Source organism: Hypomesus transpacificus, unplaced genomic scaffold, assembly GCF_021917145.1.
Source record: "Hypomesus transpacificus isolate Combined female unplaced genomic scaffold, fHypTra1 scaffold_199, whole genome shotgun sequence".
Taxonomy (NCBI): Eukaryota; Metazoa; Chordata; class Actinopteri; order Osmeriformes; family Osmeridae; genus Hypomesus; species Hypomesus transpacificus.
In genome coordinates, this window is record NW_025813741.1 from 158,150 (window position 1) to 170,649 (window position 12,500).

Genomic DNA, 12,500 nt, shown 5'->3' on the forward strand with positions numbered 1-12,500 from the left:
CATGGTGAGGGGTTAAGCGCAGAGTGTGTGAACTGGTGTGTCTCGGTGTGTGTGTCTGTGTGTGTTTGTGTCTGTGTGTGTTTGAGTCTGTGTGTGTGCCTATGCAAATCTCAAACAGTATCCAACTCCATACCTAGTACACAACTTCAACCGTACACACACCTTGTAATCCTAAACTGCACACTGGTCCTGGTGAGTTGTGTACTAGTTGTTTTGGAGACAGGAAGTCTGTGGAGATGTGGTGTGAACGTCCACCTGGCCTGCCTAATCTTTCTTCTTCTTCTGTCCTGGGACGCTGTTCCAGTAGTACAGCACCTGGGCTGCGATGATGCCGTTACAGGAAGAGGATATGATGTAGGTGAGGGCCATCAGGGAGTCTCCCGTTTCCTGTTTCGAAAGGAAATGAAGGAGTTAAAAGATTGGGGGGGAGGGGGGGGGGGGTTCCAAACACACACACACCCACCTACATGAACAAACACACACACACACCCACCCACCCACATGAACAAACACACACAGGTCCTTACCTGGATGGTGGTGAAGATGCGAGCGAGGGAGCCAGCGAACAGCATGAAGATAGATATGGCCGACAGCTGCCCCGTGTGTCCGTTCTGGAAGTTGGTAACCGCCTGGATCAGCTGGAACCACAAAGATTCAGTTGTAACCAGAAATAAGCGACGATAACCAGCTAACACCAGTTCTAACCACTCGGAACCAGTCAGACAGCGTACCCGGCCCACGATGATGGCAGGCATGTTAGAAGCCTGCATGGCGGTGACCACGGACGGGGGCGTGACGGGGGAGAGGGCGAGGAACAGCAGGCCAAAGTAGGCGACCAGGAAGAGCCCCCCTCGGAGCGAGTTCCCACCGTAGTGCTGGATGAGGAAGCCGATCATCACCGTCTGCAGCATGAGGAAGAGTGCCTCGCCCCAGGCACTGGAGGACAACACACACACACAGACACACACACACAGACACAAAGACACACACACACACAGACACACACAGACTGTCATCTTTTATGTCTGCTTGCAAGTCCCTGAGCGAAAGGTGTGTATGTGTACGCGTGTGTGTGTTTGTGATTGTACATATAAATGAGTGTGTGTGTGTACCTGAAGGGGAAGTTGTTGGCGATGCTGTAGGCCATGGTGCCGGTGATGGCCAGAAGCTCCAGCAGAACAGTCTGGAAGCTCAGACCCTCAGCACTCTTAGCCCCCATCAGCTTGAGGATCTGGGGCAACTTCACTGAGGGAGGGAAGGGGGTGGGGGAGGGAGGGAGGGAAGAAAGGAGGAGGGGGGAGGTGGGATGGAGGGAGAGTGGGAGGGAGGGAGGGAGGGGAAGGGAGGAGGGAGAGTGGGATGGAGGGAGGGAGGGGAAGGGAGGAGGGAGGGAGGGAGAGGGGGAGGGAGGGGAAGGGAGGAGGGAGGGAGGGGGGTGGGGGAGGGAGGGAGGGGAAGGGAGGAGGGAGGGAGGGAGGGAGGGGAAGGAAGGAAGGAGGGAGAGGGGGATTTAGGAAGGGAGAGGAGAGGAAAGAGGGAGAGATATAAGCTTTCCTTCATAACCAAGGATGAGTAACCATTTGTAATGAACAACCTGTGAGCAATAAGCAAAGTGAGAAAGGCAGACAAAACAGAACATGAAATACTATGAGAGAGAGAGAGAGAGAGATAGGATTAGAAAGAGAGAGAGGAAAAAGAGAGAAATGAGAGAGAACAGACGCACAAAGAGCAGAAGTGCTCAAAAAGAAGGGATGAAACTGAAAGAACATACTGAGGGGTTCTCACCCATCACAGACCCCAGAATGATCCCAATCCCAAGCCCTTTGCTCAGGACGATCGTCAGACATGGCACTGCAGGAAAACAACAACAGCCAGTCACTAAACAACAGTCACACGATTTTTAAATGTACAGTGTTCATGAGTATTGCATATTACTCACTAGGACAACATCGGGAACGAAAAATGTCCAATCAAACGTTGCCCTGTGTCTAGCCCCGCCCCACGAGAACTGTCAAAACAACTTCCGCCAAAACGCTGAATGATATGTAACCAACGCAACAATCAGGACACGGGTCATTCACTGGCTATACTTAGTGGCTTTGATATGATTTATGTGATGACTTGCGAGAACACTGCAACAGCAACACATAATTCATTTCTAAACACTACAGCTATCAGCTGTTGGCTAAAGTTAGATTGTTTTACAACTGTCTTGACACTGTTGTTTCCCAACGTCTGTCTATCTCAGGTTAACCTTTCAAATGATGAGATAAGTTAGTTAGACTGTGCAAGCCCTATGTAAAACTGCCATTCCTCTGTCGCTAAGGTTAGATTCTTAAAATTGCCAATGAAAAAACGAATGTCACTCACCATCCAGAAAATTAAAATCAAGGAAAAACTCGTCGTAGCATGATTCGGGCATTAAATAATCGAGAAGGAGACCCTTTACTGGGTCAAGAATACTAGTTCTTACAGACTTCATCTCTGGGTTCGCCATTGTGAAGATGTGACGTGCCGTTGGAGTTGTGTGTGCATGATAAATGTTTCCCCCGACTGAAAACAAACACCGGTTATGCATGAAGTTCCGGGACACAGGTGGTACTGAACAACAACGTGAGTTAGCTAACTACGTAGCTAGTTAGCTGACACTCACATACAATAGTAACGAACATATTTTTGTATGACAAAGATTGCAATGAAACCAAGTGGCTCTCGTGGCAATAGAACATTAAACGAGTTGTCGGAAACAGATCTTGACATAGCGGGGAACCCGTACTCTGTCTCTGTCCTTAAAGTGGGCTATTGTGTCTCGCAACCGGATGGGTCTTTCCGAGCTGACGGGACTATAACGCTTCTAACCGGACCGAAGACGGTCCTGGTAGACACAGGAGGACCATGGGACCAGGAATTTCTCCTCGCACGCCTCAAAGAGAAGGGGTTCGAGCCGGGAGACATCGATGTAGTTGTGGGCACACACGGGCACTCGGACCATATAGGAAACCTCGGATTGTTTCCAGGGGCGTTGGTGGTTGTTGGTTGTGATATCAGCCAGGGTGACAGGTATCTCCCCAACCAGTTGGCGGACGGACAGCGCTACCCAGTAGATGAGTATGTAAGTTCTAGAGATGGCACAAGTAGCCTACACACATCCGTCACTTAAGTATAAGTAGAGATAGGCCTACTCATTTTTACAATAGATACAATTTCTTTAAACCTGTGAAAAATCTGAGCTGTTTTCTAATTAATGTTTTCAACCTGTAGAAACTTTTTACTCAACCTTTTTTTACAAAATATTTTGTTTAACCTGCCTACCGATGATCAACTAGCTACGGTCCTCCCTCCAACCGTTCAATCCATTGAAGGCGATGTTCCGTCTCCTCCACTAGGTGTCGCTGGTGCCTACACCAGGCCACACGGGACGGGACGTCAGCGTGCTGGTGAGCGGCACCTGCATGGGCGCGGTCCTCGTTGCCGGGGACCTGTTTGAGCGCTGCGCCGATGAGGAAAGCTGGCGGGAGCTGAGCGAGAACGTGACAGTGCAGGAGACCAACCGACAGGAGGCGCTACGCACCTCTGATGTCATCATCCCGGGACACGGGCTCCCGTTCAGGGTACACAGAGACTGAATTAACCCCGGCCCATACATAATTATATCCATACTTGCCCACTTAGAAGTATAAAGCCACACGTTTCATGTGGACTGTGGACGGGCAATGTGGCAACTGCTGTGTGTGTTATCTGAGTATGTTAACAGGCCATAAGAGGATCTATTGAATAGATTCTCATGTGGGAACATCATGATAAGAATGTCAGTCTAACAACTGTTCATTAAGACAGCTGTGATGTGGCTACGAGCATACTGGTACATGAAACTGGCCATGAGGGGAATCACTGCTGATAAGACCGTGTTAGGCCTGGTTAGACTGTGTTAGGCCTGGTTAAACTGTGTTAGGCCTGTTCAGACTGTGTTAGGCCTGCTTAGACTGTATTAGGCCTGGTTAGACTGTGTTAGGCCTGATCAGACTGTGTTAGGCCTGGTTAGACTGTGTTAGACTGTGTAAGGCCTGGTTAGACTGTGTTAGGCCTGTTCAGACTGTGTTAGGCCTGGTCAGACTGTGTTAGGCCTGGTCAGACTGTGTTAGGCCTGCTCAGACTGTGTTAGGCCTGGTTAGACTGTGTTAGGCCTGGTCAGACTGTGTTAGGCCTGGTCAAACTGTGTTAGGCCTGGTTAGACTGTGTTAGGCCTGGTTAGACTGTGTTAGGCCTGGTTAGACTGTGGTACTGACCCATGATGTCACCCATGATGTCACCCATGATGTCACCCATCATGTCACCCATTCCCCCCATCACCACCTTGTGATGCCGTGCGATAAGACACTGAGAGATCACACTTCATCAATCAATGGTTTAACATCACACACTACAGAAGCCGAGCGTGTGGGTGTGTAAGTGCGTGCGTGTGTGTGTGTAAGTGTGTGTGTGTGTGCCAGGTACAGGATGGTGGTTAATGTGCGTGGTGAGACGTATCAATAAAAGGTTAATAGACATCCCTGTCAAATGTTATTTTTTCTCACAGCAAGCAATAAACTATCCACTGGTATTTTCAGTCAATGTCAGGGATGCAATAAACTTCAGTTACTAAAAGTGATACTATTTCTGTATTCATGTTTGGACTTAATGTTTATGTCCACACTTCTATAAACTAAACAGAGCGTGCAGATAATGAGGCACAGAGGGTTTGACACACCCTCCCTCTGGAACAGATGAGTTCATCTGGCCCATGTGAAAACCAGCCCATTCACTTGTTATAGGTCACTGAAGCTGAGTTTACCTGAGTTTAGACTACCCTGCTTTTCGAGCTAAATTAACTTTATTGAGACGTTTTTGTGCACACTGATGTGTTCGAATAAAGAACTTGACCAGAGGCTCAGTCTCCACGGGTCACTCCTGGTATTGCGTAATAATCCCAGGTATGTGAACTTTGACCTCAGCTAAGATAGGCCGTCGGAAGACAGAACTCAAGGTGAAAAACCGTTGAGTCATTCATTCACTCATCCTCTAATCCATCTTTTCAGGGTCGTTTTTCAAATTTCTCCCTCCTCTATTTCTCTATTTTTGTCTCTCCATCTCTCCTCTCTCTTTCTGAGTGTGTGTGTGTGTCTCTCACAGTTCAGAAACAAATCTTTATCGACATGAAATACGTTTGTAAATATTGACAAAGCACAAAATGACAGTGAAGACAACGATGAGGAGAGGAGGAGTAACGTTGAGCAAACATGGAGTTGAACATTAACCGTATACAGTACATACCTGTGTCTCTCTCTCCCCACCTCTCGTTCTGTCTCTCTCTCCCTCTCCCCACCTCTCTCGTTCTGTCTCTCTCTCTTCGGGGTCAATGCCCTGCTCATCTGAGGGATATTCCGTTATCAGTGTTGACAGGGAGTCCCTGCTGATTGCTCCTGCTGTATAGTGACATCCTAGCTACAGCCCACCTGCAAAACACCACAGATCTGGGTGGTCCTAGGAACCTTCCTGATCAATTTAAACCAGTGACAAAAACAGCCAAATAGATTCATAATATTTTCCATGTATTTGCACTTCACAAGCAATCTTTCGCCATCCCTTGTTAGGTAATATACCTCTGGTTGGTCAAAGAGCATGTATAACTATTAATAACACCGACGACAATTGAAGCATTGTCCATAAGTCATCTAGTAACCCCTAACGCAATGTTGTTTATGATCATTTCCCAGAGATAAGATTCTCTCTGTTCTTACATGCGTGTCCGTCATGGAAAACGGATGTATATGGCTCCTTATTGAGCCTCTGATGATAGCCCGGCCTGATCCCTACTCTGTAGTTTTATGGTGTCCTGTGTGTGTGTGTAGGTTTTCATGTTTGACTGATAGCGTCCAGTATCAATAAAGTGCCTACTTTAACTTACTGAGAGAGAGAGAGGGAGAGAGAGAAGGTAAGGGAGGGAGATACGAAGGGATTAGGTGATGAAGGGAGGGGTGTGGTATTGAGAGTCCAGAGAGTACAACACCTGTCAAGGACAGACACACACACACCTACTCCTCAACAAACACACATGCACAAACCCACCCACCCACGCCCACACACACACACTCACACACACACACACACACACACACACACACACACACACACACACACACACACACAGACGGAACACACAATCAGCCCTTGCCCTGTATTGGAACAGATTGTCACTTATCAGTTTCCTTGGTGATCTGATATGACCACAGGTTCATTACACTGTAGCCTAGTGGGATAGCTTGCTTTAGGGTGGGGTACAGGACTGACAATCACTGATCTCTGAACATGAGAACTGAACTAATAATAACTGATCAGTATGAGAGATAGCACTTAGCGAGGGCGCTGGTCATGTGCTGTTAGCAAACACAGGCAGCGCTCCCTGCCTGGTGCAGAGTCCTGTCCTGCCCTGCCCGGTGCAATCACGATAAGGACGAGGACCCCAAAGAGGCCCTCGAAAAAGAACCAAACCAATTCTAACAACTTAATTTACATTACATTTAGTCATTTAGCAGACGCGCTTATCCAGAGCGACTTACAGTAAGTACAGGGACATTTTCCCAAGGCAAGTAGGGTGAAGTGCCTGAACCGGTAATCTTATGATTAAAAGCCGGACTCCCTAACCGCTCAGCCACCTGACTCCCTCATCTAACAAGTGTGTGCGACTGCACAACGTCTCAACGCCTTCTTTTACGGCCCCCGGCCACGTCACATGATCCTGACACAGAGGCCTCGCCCTGAGGGGGTGGATTCTGCCCTGTCACCAAGCCCCTCCCCCACGCCCCCACCCACAACTGGATATTTAAACATTGTCCCATCCTCCACTTCCACCCACTCCAGACAGAACCAGGCACCGGGAAAGAGACTACCCTCATCACCTCCTCCAACCTCCACCCGAGTTCTGTTTACCTTTCCCGGTTCCAGTTTCCTGTTTGTTTTTCCTTTGCGGCCAGTCAGACTTGCACCATGTGTACGGGGAAGTGCTCCAAGGTGATCGCCGTGCCGCTGTACGTGCTGGCGCTGGTGTCGGTGGTGTGTAACATCATGCTGTTCTTCCCCGGGTGGAGCACTGAGTACGCCAAGCATGACGGCGACGAGGCGCGCATCACCCAGGAGGTCAAGTACATGGGGGGGCTCATCGGAGGAGGAATCATGGTGAGTTCTGGCTTCTTCTCTCCTGTTTCGTTGTGCTACGTTCTGTTGTACTTGGCTCTACTCTACTACTCTGCTCTGCTCTGTTCTATTCCTATGCTCTGCTCTGTTTCATTCTGTTCAGACCTTTTGACCTTTCATGTTTTGTGTTCTTTTCCAACATTCAGTCCTGTCACGTTTGTGTTCTGTTTCATGTAGAGTTGGTTGGTCCAACTGTTGTCAAAGCTGTTGGTGGTCCTTTGCTGTCTGATATTAAACAGACCCCTTCCCCTCTCTCCTCCCTCCCTCCCTCCCTCCCTCCCTCCCTCCCTCCCTCCCTCCCTCCCTCCCTCCCTCCCTCCCTCCCTCCCTCCCGCCTCTCTCTCCCCCTCCCTCCCGCCTCTACCTCTCTCTCTCTCTCTCCCTCCCTCTCTTTCTCTCTCCAACCTGTGTATTTTTTTTACTGCTCCCTCAACCTCACTCCTCCCTCCCTCCCCCTCTCCCTCCCCCTCCCCCTCCCTCCTCCCCCCCCCCCCCTCTCTGCAGATCCTGGTGCCTGCCATCCACATCCATCTGACCAGCAGTCGGGGTTGCTGTGCCAACCGCTGTGGGGTGAGTCTCCTCAGAAGAACACACCTCACACTGTAATAGAAGACGTTACATCCCATAACCTACCTCATACTATCATACAAGACCTCACATCAAATAACTCACCGCGTAAGGTCTTCTACCTCACCAGACTACCACACACTACCACTGTACACCACGGGCAAGCTCTTGTCATCTAAGCTTTCTGACAATACCTCATGTCTATCTATACGTCGCTTGGGATCAAAGCTTCTAGTAAATGATTCAAGTCTAACTGATTTGGATTCAGATTCAGTCAAATGTGCTGATGATGGGAACCACCCCACCTTGGAGGGCTGGGAACACATCTCAGAGTAGGAGAGCTGCCCTTGGATCAGGTGGGAGTGATCGTGAGTCACATGGAGAGGGTGTTTCCCTGGTCCTGGATCAGTCACAGCAGCAGTGAGTTAGTTAAGATTCGTATATATGTGAATTCTGAATCCTGAGGCGCTGGGAGTGAATGTGGAGGCTAGGCTTTGGGGAGGGGCCCCGGACTATTCGTTACCTCAAATACGGTGACAGATGGTCGAGGAAACAGACAGTTATTTTACTTAAGTGCCCCTGTTGGTGAAAATAGTGTCATTTATGAACAAGATCACTTGGGCGTTTCCTAAATAACACACAGAGATATTGGATGCGAAATCCCCAGAGTTCAGTTAGGATATTATTTTGTAACGTCCTCATTCGTGTGATGATTCCAGCTGTTAAACCATTCCTTAAATCCTCAAATGTGACCCTGTCTCTCTCTCCCTCTCCCCCTGTCTCTCCCTCTCCCCCTGTCTCTCTCCCTCTTCCCCTGTCTCTCTCTCCCTCCCTCTCCCCCTGTCTCTCTCTCTCCCTCTCCCCCCCCCTGTCTTTCTCTCTCCCTCTCCCCCTGTCTCTCTCCCTCTTCCCCTGTCTCTCTCTCCCTCCCTCTCCCCCCTGTCTCTCTCTCCTTCTCCCCGTCTCTCTCTCTTCCTCTCCCCCTGTCTCTCTCTCCCTCTCCCCCCTGTTTCTCCTCTCCCTCTCCCTGCCTGCCTGTCTCTCCCTCTCCTTTTCCCTGCCTGCCTGTCTCTCTCTCCCTGTCTCTCTCTCCCTCTCCCCCTGTTTCTCTCTCCCTCTCCCTGCCTGTGTCTCTCCCTCTCCCCCTGTCCCTCTCTCTCCCTCTCCCCCTGTCTCTCTCTCTCCCTCTCCCCCTGTCTCTCCCTCTCCCTGCCTGCCTGTCTCCCCCTGTCTCTCTCTCTCCCCTCTCCCCCTGTCTCTCTCTCTCCCCCTGTCCTCTCCCTCTCCCTGCCTGTCTCTCTCTCCCTCTCCCTGCCTGCCTGTCTCCCCCTGTCTCCCCCTGTCTCTCCCTCTCCCTGCCTGCCTGTCTCCCCCTGTCTCTCCCTGTCTCTCCCTCTCCCTGCCTGCCTGTCTCCCCCTGTCTCTCTCTCTCCCTCTCCCCCTGTCTCTCTCTCTCCCCCTGTCTCTCCCTCTCCCTGCCTGTCTCTCTCTCCCTCTCCCTGCCTGCCTGTCTCCCCCTGTCTCCCCCTGTCTCTCCCTCTCCCTGCCTGCCTGTCTCCCCCCCTGTCTCTCCCTCTCCCTGCCTGTCTCCCCCTGTCTCTCTCTCTCCCTCTCCCCCTGTCTCTCTCTCTCCCCCTGTCTCTCCCTCTCCCTGTCTCCCCCTGTCTCTCCCTCTCCCTGCCTGCCTGTCTCCCCCTGTCTCCCCCTGTCTCTCCCTCTCCCTGCCTGCCTGTCTCCCCCTGTCTCTCCCTCTCCCTGCCTGTCTCCCCCTGTCTCTCTCTCTCCCTCTCTCCCCCTGTCTCTCTCTCTCCCCCTGTCTCTCCCTCTCCCTGTCTCCCCCTGTCTCTCCCTCTCCCTGCCTGCCTGTCTCCCCCTGACTCCCCCTGTCTCTCCCTCTCCCTGCCTGCCTGCCTGTCTCCCCCTGTCTCCCCCTGTCTCTCTCTCTCCCCCCTGTCTCTCCCTCTCCCTGTTTCCCCCTGTCTCTCCCTCTCCCTGCCTGCCTGTCTCCCCCTGACTCCCCCTGTCTCTCCCTCTCCCCCCTGTCTCTCCCTCTCCCTGTCTCCCCCTGTCTCTCCCTCTCCCTGCCTGTCTCCCCCTGTCTCTCTCTCTCCCTCTCCCCCTGTCTCTCTTTCTCCCCCTGTCTCTCCCTCTCCCTGTCTCCCCCTGTCTCCCCCTGTCTCTCCCTCTCCCTGCCTGCCTGTCTCCCCCTGTCTCCCCCTGTCTCTCCCTCTCCCTGCCTGCCTGTCTCCCCCTGTCTCTCCCTGTCTCTCCCTCTCCCTGCCTGCCTGTCTCCCCCTGTCTCTCCCTCTCCCTGCCTGCCTGTCTCCCCCTGTCTCTCCCTCTCCCTGCCTGTCTCTCTCTCCCTCTCCCTGCCTGCCTGTCTCCCCCTGTCTCTCCCTCTCCCTGCCTGCCTGTCTCCCCCTATCTCTCCCTCTCCCTGCCTGCCTGTCTCCCCCTGTCTCTCCCTCTCTCTCCCTCTCCCTGCCTGCCTGTCTCCCCCTGTCTCCCCCTGTCTCTCTCTCCCTCTCCCTGCCTGCCTGTCTCCCCCTGTCTCCCCCTGTCTCTCTCTCTCCCTGCCTGCCTGTCTCCCCCTGTCTCTCCCTCTCCCTGCCTGCCTGTCTCCCCCTGTCTCCCCCTGTCTCTCCCTCTCCCTGCCTGCCTGTCTCCCCCTGTCTCTCCTTCCCTGTCTATAGATGTTCCTGTCCATCGGTTTCGCAGCGGTGGGCGTGGCGGGGGCCCTGTACAACCTGGCCGTGGCAGCAGTGGGTCTGACTAACGGTCCTCTCTGCCTCTGGAACAACGCAGTCAGCCCTATCCCCAAGTGGGGAACCCCCTTCGCTGCCAAGTACGAGAATGTACCGTCTGTCTCACTGTCTGTCTGCCTGTCTGTCTGCCTGTCTCACTGTCTATCTGTCTGACTGTCTCACTGCCTGTCTGCCTGTCTGCCTGCCTGTCACACTGCCTTTCTGTCTATCTGTCTGCCTGTCTGTTTAACCACCAACAAAAAAACTTAAATCCCCCTCCTCACTCTCCCCCCCCCCCCCTGCAGTAACGCGAGTTACCTGGGCGACAGAGACTCGTGGGCCTGGTGCAAGGAGCCGGAGAACGTGGTGGAGTTTAACGTGGGCTTGTTCTCCACGCTGCTGGTGGCCGGATCCCTGGAGCTCATCCTCTGTGCCATCCAGATGGTCAACGGGCTGTTCGGCTGCCTCTGTGGCACCTGTGGGGGCAAGGAGGTGAGGAAGGGGGGAGGGGAAGGGGGAGGGAGGGAGGGAGGGAGGGGGAGGGGAGGGGGAGGGAGGGAGGGGGAAGGGAGGAGGAGGGAGGGAGGGGGGGGCGGGATAGGAGAGTAGAGGGTGAAGTGAAGGTGAAGGACAGGGGGAAGGGAGGGAAGGTGGAGGGTAGGGGGTAGTAAAGGTGAACTGAAGAATGCTAGGTAAGAAGAGGGGGAAGAAAAGAGAGAAGGTAGGAAACGAGGTAAGGAGGGAGGGGAGAGGAGGGAGGGAGGTGGAGGAGACTGGAAGGAAAGAAAGAGAGAGAGAGAAGAGAGAGATATGTCTTTTCCCTAACCTTTGATTGCTCCTTATCATTACAGTGAGCGTAGCCTTAACCACAATGGACCATGACCACTTGACGGAAGCCATGATCTGTAACCCCACCTGACCGTGCTGCCCTCCTGCTTCAAGAGGAATGAATGGTCATCCTGTTGAGAAGTGGTTGACTGTAGGCTGGTTTATTTATGATGGACAGCTGCTCTTGTATGCAAGCACATTGATTGTAATCATAAGCCAATATATTTTGCATTTTGTAAATTGTATGTTTATATGTTTTACCAGATTTATTCTTAACCACTGCAAAATGTTTTGTAATAAATATGTGAAAATGAATTATTTCTGCAGTTTTGATTTTTTATCTTTAAATTATGAGTTCTTTCAATGAAAAGATTGACTTCTGAACCGCTAGTTTGGTCTTTACTAAGACACTGCACAAACTGCAGGTAATTTTTGTTGTTGTAAAAAAACACTAACCGTTGGTCAAAAAGACTGACCCCGACGTGATTTGAACACGCAACCTTCTGATCTGGAGTCAGACGCGCTACCGTTGCGCCACGAGGTCCACTAAAATGCGGAAGTCCATAAGAGTATATAAAGTAAATAAATCAAAAATAGTGCAATAATTACTAATATAAATGCAACATCTTTCATTGACAACGATATGTCTATTAAAGCTAAAAGTTGGCTTTCAACCTATTCAATTTCCACGATAGCTACGTTGCTGTTTTATCCAGTTTGTTACGTAAGAGTAACGTATTCAGTAAAACGAGGAACAATCTCAAAATGACTTTTACTCTCTAATTCAAACATTATACAGTCAGAGGGATTTGCAGCTATGACTAGGCAAACTAAATGAATAAACCCAGCCTACTACCTTTTGTCTTTCTGGTCACGCACAAGCAGTGTAAAGCAGGGCCTATATTTCTTCTTCACTGTGTCCCTTTGTAACTGAGAACTTCCAGTGAGGCTGTGTGTTGTGTGTGTGTGTTTGTGCGTGTGTGTGTGCGTGTTCTCGATCAAGTGAGTCATTGAAGGGAATCCCATAAAACTCAAATAAATACAGCCAGTGATGGCACTGGCATCAGAGGGGTGAAGGAAGGAAGAAGGGGATTAGAGTGTCTGAGACTTAGAACAAGGACACAGGTCGTC

General features: G+C 51.3%; 3 protein-coding genes and 1 non-coding gene across 4 annotated transcripts in view; 2 read left to right on the forward strand and 2 right to left on the reverse strand.

The window, feature by feature from the left end:
• Positions 1–2,541, reverse strand: part of mpdu1b (mannose-P-dolichol utilization defect 1b) — a 3,626-nt gene extending 1,085 nt beyond the window's left edge. The window contains exons 1-6 of the mRNA XM_047052115.1: positions 2,371–2,541; positions 1,786–1,851; positions 1,113–1,245; positions 732–936; positions 528–638; positions 1–387 (exon numbers count right to left, since the gene is read on the reverse strand). The exon at positions 1–387 is cut by the window's left edge and continues 1,085 nt beyond it. Coding sequence (XP_046908071.1) covers positions 265–387; positions 528–638; positions 732–936; positions 1,113–1,245; positions 1,786–1,851; positions 2,371–2,497 — 765 coding nt within the window. The 5' untranslated portion in view covers positions 2,498–2,541 and the 3' untranslated portion in view covers positions 1–264. The remainder of the gene's footprint in view (positions 388–527; positions 639–731; positions 937–1,112; positions 1,246–1,785; positions 1,852–2,370) is intronic.
• Positions 2,542–2,586: 45 nt separating this feature from the next.
• mblac1 (metallo-beta-lactamase domain containing 1) lies at positions 2,587–4,648 on the forward strand. Its single transcript, XM_047052117.1, has 2 exons — positions 2,587–3,112; positions 3,387–4,648. The coding sequence occupies exons 1-2, from the start codon at positions 2,681–2,683 to the stop codon at positions 3,624–3,626; spliced, it is 672 nt and encodes a 223-aa protein (XP_046908073.1). The 5' UTR covers positions 2,587–2,680; the 3' UTR covers positions 3,627–4,648.
• Positions 4,649–6,872: 2,224 nt separating this feature from the next.
• Positions 6,873–11,682, forward strand: LOC124489710 (transmembrane 4 L6 family member 1-like). The gene is made up of 5 exons (XM_047052106.1): positions 6,873–7,212; positions 7,735–7,800; positions 10,491–10,642; positions 10,847–11,033; positions 11,393–11,682. Exons 1-5 carry the CDS (start codon positions 7,024–7,026, stop codon positions 11,393–11,395), a joined length of 597 nt encoding a protein of 198 aa, XP_046908062.1. The 5' UTR covers positions 6,873–7,023; the 3' UTR covers positions 11,396–11,682.
• A 159-nt stretch (positions 11,683–11,841) lies between these two features.
• On the reverse strand, positions 11,842–11,913 carry trnaw-cca. Its single transcript has one exon. It is a non-coding gene; the product is annotated as a tRNA-Trp (tRNA).
• Positions 11,914–12,500: the final 587 nt, after the last annotated feature.

Excerpts from the sequence above, each read along its gene's own strand:
- mblac1 (XM_047052117.1), top strand. The coding sequence starts at position 2,681 with ATGACAAAGATTGCAATGAAACCAAGTGGCTCTCGTGGCAATAGAACA. Across the intron at positions 3,113-3,386 it reads GCTACCCAGTAGATGAGTAT|GTGTCGCTGGTGCCTACACC; the intron begins GTAAGTTCTAGA and ends CTCCTCCACTAG.
- LOC124489710 (XM_047052106.1), top strand. The coding sequence starts at position 7,024 with ATGTGTACGGGGAAGTGCTCCAAGGTGATCGCCGTGCCGCTGTACGTG. Across the intron at positions 7,801-10,490 it reads GCTGTGCCAACCGCTGTGGG|ATGTTCCTGTCCATCGGTTT; the intron begins GTGAGTCTCCTC and ends CCCTGTCTATAG. Across the intron at positions 10,643-10,846 it reads GGAACCCCCTTCGCTGCCAA|TAACGCGAGTTACCTGGGCG; the intron begins GTACGAGAATGT and ends CCCCCCCTGCAG.